The 7954-nt window shown below is 33.2% G+C and overlaps 1 protein-coding gene across 1 annotated transcript; it reads right to left on the bottom strand.

Annotated features, from left to right (window-relative positions):
• Positions 1-2561: 2561 nt before the first annotated feature.
• Positions 2562-6429, bottom strand: LOC127085633 (protein PNS1). Its single transcript, XM_051026133.1, has 5 exons — positions 6272-6429; positions 5778-6155; positions 4406-5317; positions 3791-4024; positions 2562-2990 (listed from the first exon to the last, which is right to left on the bottom strand). The coding sequence occupies exons 1-5, from the start codon at positions 6287-6289 to the stop codon at positions 2808-2810; spliced, it is 1725 nt and encodes a 574-aa protein (XP_050882090.1). The 5' UTR covers positions 6290-6429; the 3' UTR covers positions 2562-2807.
• Positions 6430-7954: the final 1525 nt, after the last annotated feature.

Here is a 7954-nt window from a genome sequence, read left to right as displayed (position 1 = left end):
ATGTGAATTATAACCCCCTTTGCTTTGATATTTTCCACCATGGACATCTTGCAGATACTCAGAAGTAGAGTTTGTTATTGTAAGTGAGAAATAGCTCTTGGAGTTATTTTCATTAGTTATCGATGTGATTATTAGTCGTGATGCTCTGATTCTGTAACACTGGAGGCGAACGATGTTTTCTTTTAGTATGTTTCATGTCGACTTACTTGTTTTGTCGAAGTTTAATAACTATTATGTTGCGATGTTTTGAAGTTGTTGAGATTTGGAATAATGAAACTGTTTTGAAATCATTTTGGGAGAAGGATTATCGTGTTTTCAAAATGTCTATGTGTTTATGTGTTGTTGAAGGATTATCGTTGGTGACACCTTAAATTGTTGAGTAATTGTTTATTTATAAGTTTCGGTGTTTAGGGTGTTACATTTAGTGTCAGTATTGTGAGTAGATTCATGGAGAGACCGAAGGTGTCTCACTTAACTGCAGTGAAGAGGATCCTAAGATACATCGAAGGATCGATTGCCTGCAAAATTCTCTTTCCTACAACGAATACGGGAAGAAAAATACAATTTACTCGGTTTTACCAATTCCAATTGGTGCATAGATAAAGATGATCGAAAGTTTACAGTTGAATACATCTTTATGTTCGGTGGAACACCAATCTATTGGTGTTCGAAGAAGGAACTGTTAGTTGCACTCTCGTCTTGCGAGGTCGAGTACATTATTGCTTCGTTATGTATGTGCCAAGTCATGTGGCTAATGTATCTATTGAAGGAGTTGGGCAGCAATGATGGTGATGTTGTTGCACTCTTGGTTGATAATGTTTTCGCGATTAATGTTGCTAAGAACCCAACTACACATGGGAGAAGCATGCACATTGAGATGAGGTTTCACTACTTGATTAGTGAAGGAAGATTAAAATTGAGATATTGTCGAAGTGAAGAACAAGTTGCTGATTTGTTGACCAAGGGAGTCACAATTGAAGTGTTCAAGAGGATGAAGATGAGCATGGACATGGAAGACTTGGAGAACTTGAATTAAGGTGGTGCGTTAAGAGTTTTATAGTAATTCAAGTGTTGTAACCGGTTAACATGGGTGTGTAACCGGTTACATGTGTCAAAATAAGTCAAATAAGTTGAAGACAAGTGATTCTAGTATTAGTATAATCGGTGACGCATTAGTAGTAACTGGTTACCACTATTAGTTACTTTCTAATTTATTTCAGTTGTAATCGGTTACAGGTTTTGTTTAACCGGTTACAAGTTTGAGATTTTTGTTTTTCTATTATTTGACTTATGTAACTTGTGTTTCAATCAACTTGTAATGTTTGTATAAATGCTTGGAGGCATCCTTATCGATGATAGCAAAAGTAGTCTTACCCTCGCTCAATTCCCCTCTCTCAATGTCTTTCTCCCTCTCCACTCTCTAATTTCTCCGTTATTCATCAATCTTATGATTTCAAGTTCTAACAGTTTCCCCTATGTGATAGAATTCTAGTGAGCTTACAAATTTCGTTTAAAAACACCTGTCTTTTGGGAAAGATGTCAGTAGATTTTATGACCCTTTGTATCTGACGGTCTCTTAATAAAGAAGTAGGCAACTATGATAATTAGACAACTATGATCTTATGCGTCTTTATGATGAGTGTATATTATAATTTGCTCTTTGTCCTATTTGTTCTTTGTCTTGTTGCTTCGAGTGATCAAATTTGAATTAGGTCTCGATCCATACCAAAAGATGTATATGATAGGAGAGTTTTTCACTAGAGAGCATTGAATATTGTGAGATTTCTTTTCTAGAGCAACATCTTTATGAGAGAGATACCACATATTCGCCAAAAACCTTAAAGTGATACGTGGGTGAATTCTCTCACTTATAAATACTCAAGTCTCTATATTTTCAACCAATATATAATTATTACTCACACTATTCACACTTGCTACATTCTCAACCGTATAAACACTTTTAATTATCATCTCCTATTGATCAATTTAATACACATTACAAAAGTCACATTACAAAAGTCTCTTAATAAAGAAGTAGTCACCTTTTGTGCTAGATTACAAAAGTCTCCTAATGGAGTAGTCGTCACCTTTTGTGCTAGACTACAAAAGTCTCCTAATAGAGTAGTCGTCACCTTTTGTGTAGATTACAAAAACCACAAAATTACCAATATGAATAGGCTTCTAAAATTCACATCCTAATTGAAGGTTTCTTCAAAAACAAAGAGCCATGTGTGACACTGACTAAATAGACAAATTTAATATGGAAAATGTCATTGATTTACAGAATCTCTTAGAACAAAAACAAAATGACAACATGGACTTTAAAAATAGAAAAAAAGAATCATCAATTTACATAAAAACCCAGCCATCATAAATAATTTAAAAAGTACAAAGATCTTAAAGAATCTTATTTATAACATGTGTCCAAACCAACCAACCTCAATTATTTTATGCCAAAGCTGTACACACTCAAAAAAATAATACTACAAAATTGGCTACTTACATGGAAAGAAGCATACGACTTAATTTTTTTCAATAAAATAAAACCTCATGGACATCAATAAAAGATTGAAAAACAAATTAAACTATAAGTTAGTGGCTTCTACACATACCTTACAATAAAATAATGATGGCACTTCATCTTATAGAATATCCTAAAAGTATATATACAAAAACAAAACAAAAAACATAGTACAAAATTTCAAGGGAAAAAAGAAAAAAGTTAGAGACGAAAACATTGAATCCATTTTTAATTTTTAATTAAATTAGAAATGGATTTGTTATTTTTCGTCTCTAAATTTTCGTAGTTAAGATCTCGAAGTATATCTCCGAAATCCTCTCGGCGTCGGTATAGTCGCTTCGCGACCGGTTTTCAACAAAGCCAGACGATCTTTGATTGTTTTATCAAACAATCTGTTGTCTGGATTCTCAGCATAACATACATAGTAACAACTCACACAAGCATGAGGTACTGCCATTGAAATCCTTGTCTGCAAAATCAACAAGTTGATTAATATGTTAAGATTTGATCACATGTTAATTAATCATTGTTAACACTAACAATAAAAAATGGTTTAATTGCAACTTTGGTAGGTCACAGAATTTTTTATTGACTTAAAGTCTTAAATATATTTTTGTTCCCTTATTTTAAAATAAAATTTATTTTGACCCCTCTATTTTGAAAAATTAGGTTTTTGCCCCTTCATTTTCAATTTTTTCAAAGCTGTCCTATTTTAGGGTTACTATGTTGACTTGACAATACCTAGTAAATATCCATTTTATATTTTGAAGATAATTTTTGACATGTCATATTAAATTTGTCTATTTAGTCACTGTCACATCAATAAATGACCCTAAAATAGAATTGAGACCGAAATTATAAAAAAATTAATTAAAAGTACATTTAAGGCAATCCAATTTTAAATAAAATTTGTACTCAAATTTGTTATTAGTTCATAATTAGATTCTTCAGCAAAATAGATGTACTTGGGTCCATAAATTTTAAATAAATTATAATTAGGTCATTTTTTTTATAAATTATTATAATTAGGTTCTCGAAATTGGGGACCCAAATACAAATTATTACATGTTTAAGGAGCTAATTAAAATTATTTAAAATTTTAAGGACTCGATTAAAAAAAATTAGTTCAAGAGTCTAACTAAATATTTTTGACAAATTTATAGACTCAATTTTTTTTAGCTTTATTTTAAAATTTTCAAATAATTGAAGGACCGGAAAACAAATAAACAAAAATATATGAGAAAAAGTGGTCAAATAAGGGACACCTACCAAAAGGTATCCAATGAAGAAAGTGAGTAAAGATAAGGTAGCTGTGAAACTTTGGTGAACACTTTGAGTCCAAGAAGCCATAACAATAACACACATAGAGCCACTGCAAACTCCTGTGAGGAAACAAATTGAGCTGGTTATGTCAGCATCTACAATTGGCACCATGTCTTCCTTCTCAAATAGGGACCATGTGTCTTGTGATGCCATTACAAAGCCTTTTCCATAGGCTGCTATCTGTTGTGAAATGAGTTGAAAGATGAGTTAGGTAAGTTGAATAATTGGGAGATAGTGATTGATGAGTGAAAGTTAGAACAAGGGAAATGATGGCAACAAATTTGAAAGACGGTAGGGTCCGGATAGTAATGGAATCCAACAAATCGCATAACGAAAACAAAAAGAGTTTAATGACTATGTCATTTGATAATGTACAACTATTTTACGATACATATCGTCTTTAAGTTTTTGGAGGTTTTGTGTAGGTTTGTCATAGTTTAATTGTATCAGAACAATTAGGGCCCTTGTTTAACCTGTCAAATTTTGGGCCCCGTGTAACAGTCTGTCTTGCACGCCATCAAAGACGGCCTCAGTTAAACAGATTTTTAATTGTGAAGTTACCTGTACATAAGCCCAACTATTGCCATTTCTGAAAATCGATTCCATGACGCCCAAACAACAACGAGCGCAACAAAACATGAACTCGTCTTCTCCCTCGAGCAAATTCAGCCCCCTAGCAACAATTCGCAATGCTTCAATTGTTGGCACAAATAGAGAACCCAAACAAGCACTTCCAAGATTGCGAGTCAACGCTCTAAGAAAGCAAAATTGTGTGCTAGATTGCATTCCTCGCAGGTAATACAACGCAATAACCCTACTAACCGTTATATTTACGACATTCCTCATAACCTCGGTCGTCCACATCAAACTCACCACCAACCCGATGATAACCAAAGGCGGAAAATAAAAGTTCAAAGCTCCGATAACAGCTAAAATCCATAGAGATATCCATAAGAACCCAATCGCAAGCATGTTGTAAGTAGGTCGATTCAAGTCGCTGAATTTCGACATAGGTTGGAGCGACAAACTCAAGATCTTACAACAAAACTTAATCCTATGACTAGCCCAACAACCATATAAGCCGTTTCCAATCGCGAAAGCAATGAAACAAACACCGACACCGTCGGTGGGAGCCTTTTGGAAGCAAATAAGAAGAATCCCGGCGGCAAGAGACATCACAAAAGTAAACCAAAGTATGAAATGAACCATAAAAGTTGGCCATTTTCGAATCGCGCCTTGCCAAATAAAAGCGAGAATTATGCTCATAAAAGTTGCAGCTTCCACTTGCGGAAGAAAATACTTCAACACTTTTTTCTCTTTTCTTTTAACAGAACCGGATTCTTGTATAAGTCCTTGGATTCCCTTGAAAACAAGAAAGCACACAAAAGCTATAGCTAGTAATTGGTGAAATAAGAATATAAACAAGGATATTCTGTTGGTATATCTTCTTGAATTCAATGTCACTGGTTGCGGCTGAAAAAAGAAAACAGAATCCATATAAATCAAAACACAATATGAACAACAAAAACTAAAAAAATGAAAATTTCCTTAATGAATTTGAGTTCAACAAGAACCTTCATAACCCTTTAACCAAAAAAAATGTAAATTTCAATAAAGTATTTGACTTCAACAAGACACAAGAAACTCGACAAAAAGACTGTCTTTCAGAGCGTGCAAGGCAGACTATCCCCAATACCTAAAATTTGCCACAAAATTTGACAGGTTTAAACTGCGACAAAAAAGAGTCTAGTAAAATACTTAAACCGTGGTTAATCTACCTAGAGTCTCCGAAAACATAAGATAACACTCTCTCATAACATATAACCCTTTACCTAAAAAATTTATAACAAAAATGTAAAATTCAATGAAGTAATTGACATGAACAAGACACTTCTATGAAAACATAACAAAATCAAAATCAAAAGAAACATACTTGTGGTGGTGGTGGTTGTGGAGTTTGAATTGGTGCTGGTGCTGGTGTTGGTATTGGTATTTGTGTTGGAACAGAACGTGTATGAGTATGAGAGCGTTGAGATTGAGTAGGAGGAGAAGGTCTTGCAGCTCTTGTTGAGCTATTAATCACAATCCTCAAAGGGTTAGTAGGATTCAATCTATGAAATCTAGAAAGATTAAACTCTTCATCATCATGATGACCATGACCATGGTCAACATTCTCAACATCATCATCATCATCACCATCATCAACATCATTGCTTTGAGTTTTTCTCTCATCAAAACCCACTTCACCTTTCTCCAAATCCCTTACCCTTTCTTCCTTCATTCCACCTTCACTTTCATTCCCTCTTTCCACCTAAAGAAAAAAAAACAACAAAAAACCAAAACTTTATTACAAAAATAGTAACAACTAACAACCCATTTTGATAAAAATTAAGTAGCTTAATTAAAGAAATAAATTGGATTAAATACATGTTCTGTGGCACCCATTTGGAAAATTTAAGATTCTGGTGTTTGACGGCGGTGACAACGGTGGTGTTTTTTTTTCTGAGAGAATAATGTTGTTGTTGTTGTGTTTTAGATTGGTAAAGATGACGTTACTGGTTTTGCCTATAGCGTTTATCTCACTTTCGTTCAGCTGTGGGGTCCACTGGGTATTGTTGTTTGTGGAGGAGTTAATGACGCGCTATAAATGAGAGGGATGTTACGCGCCTTTGTGTAGTCGCTGTTTCACGTGTCAGAGAAAAACACAGCACGTGGAAGAGGAAAACTCGTGTAAAAGAGAATCGCTTTCTAGTTTCTATTAACAGCACTATTTTTAAATAAAAAATTTATTTGTACAAATTTTTAATGATGCAATATTCTTTTTTAATCATAAAAAAAAATCTTATAATCATTTCACTTAAATAATTGGTCCTTATTATAAAAACATCCGAGTTTGGTCCCTTAAATTTGATTGTGTTTGGATTTGCACGATCCCCTTCCAATTTTGATTATGTATTAATTCATTAATGACGTGGTAGATACTATTTGGATACATGTCAGCATTTTCAAATATTTTAATTTCTACTTGGATATTTTAATGTAGAAAATATTAAAAAGCATTTTGGAAATTGAAAAAACAAATTATAAATTGTTGAAATAGAAAATAAATTCATCCTCTCGTGTGACCAGATTCCTTCATCGTTTTTCTGCAACCTCAGATTTCCTTCATCTCCTTCATCGTTTGCTTGCAAAAACGTTTCTCTTCATCGTATGCCCAGTTCGTCGTTTCTATTGATGATGTCGCAACAATCCGGTTTCAGCCATGGAAGTAGATCTTCAAGTCGTTCTAGGTATGTATGCAAGTGTGGTTTGGATGCTCCATTGCTGACAGCATGGGCAAATGCTAACTCAGGTCATTGTTTCTATGGATGTGGGATGTATAAGATATGTATAAGGATCTCCATTGATGTTTACAGATTCAATAATAATGGTCTGGTATGTTGGTGTTTACAACTTCATCTCCAATGATGCTTACAAGTTCAAGGTTTCAAGAAATGCAGTCACTTTGTTTGGTTGGATGAGGAGATGAATCTTAGGGCAAAAGAGTTAATCTCTGAATTATTATAGAACATAAATGAAGAGAGGCGAATGTTAAACCTTACAAAGCAAAAGAGGAAGAATTAAAGATGAAATTGAAAATGTTGAAGAAACAGTTGAAGATTAATTGGATGTTATTGTTTGTTATGTTGTTTACATTTGTTGGGACAACATTGATGAAATAAGTTATAGGTTAATTAGGTTTTAGATTATGTTCTTATGTTGTCTGATATATTATTGTAATGGGATTTAAATGAAAGTACTGATTATGTTCTAATGTGGTCTGATACAATGGTTATGTTGTTATGTTGTTATGAGGATATGCATGTTATAAAGTATTGATAATGTTGTCTGATATAATGTTATGTCATGTTATAATGTTATAAAGTACTGAGGATAATGTTATAAAGTATTGATTATGTTGTCTGATATATTGAAAATACTGTCAAAATGAACATTAATATAACCAATATATATAACTAATATAATTTGAGCTCAAAATACTGTCAAAATAAATGTTAATATACAATCAATATACTTAACATTGACCTTGTTTGAATATTAATATATGAA

Source organism: Lathyrus oleraceus, chromosome 5, assembly GCF_024323335.1.
Source record: "Lathyrus oleraceus cultivar Zhongwan6 chromosome 5, CAAS_Psat_ZW6_1.0, whole genome shotgun sequence".
Taxonomy (NCBI): Eukaryota; Viridiplantae; Streptophyta; class Magnoliopsida; order Fabales; family Fabaceae; genus Lathyrus; species Lathyrus oleraceus.
This window is presented reverse-complemented; position numbering and strand designations above follow the sequence as displayed.

What these genes read in the sequence shown, in the direction of transcription:
- LOC127085633 (XM_051026133.1), bottom strand. An exon ending in CACAACCACCACCACCACAA is followed by an intron (nt 5,318 to 5,777) that starts GTATGTTTCTTT and finishes TTCTTTTTTCAG; the next exon opens with CCGCAACCAGTGACATTGAA. An exon ending in ATAGTTGGGCTTATGTACAG is followed by an intron (nt 4,025 to 4,405) that starts GTAACTTCACAA and finishes ATTTCACAACAG; the next exon opens with ATAGCAGCCTATGGAAAAGG.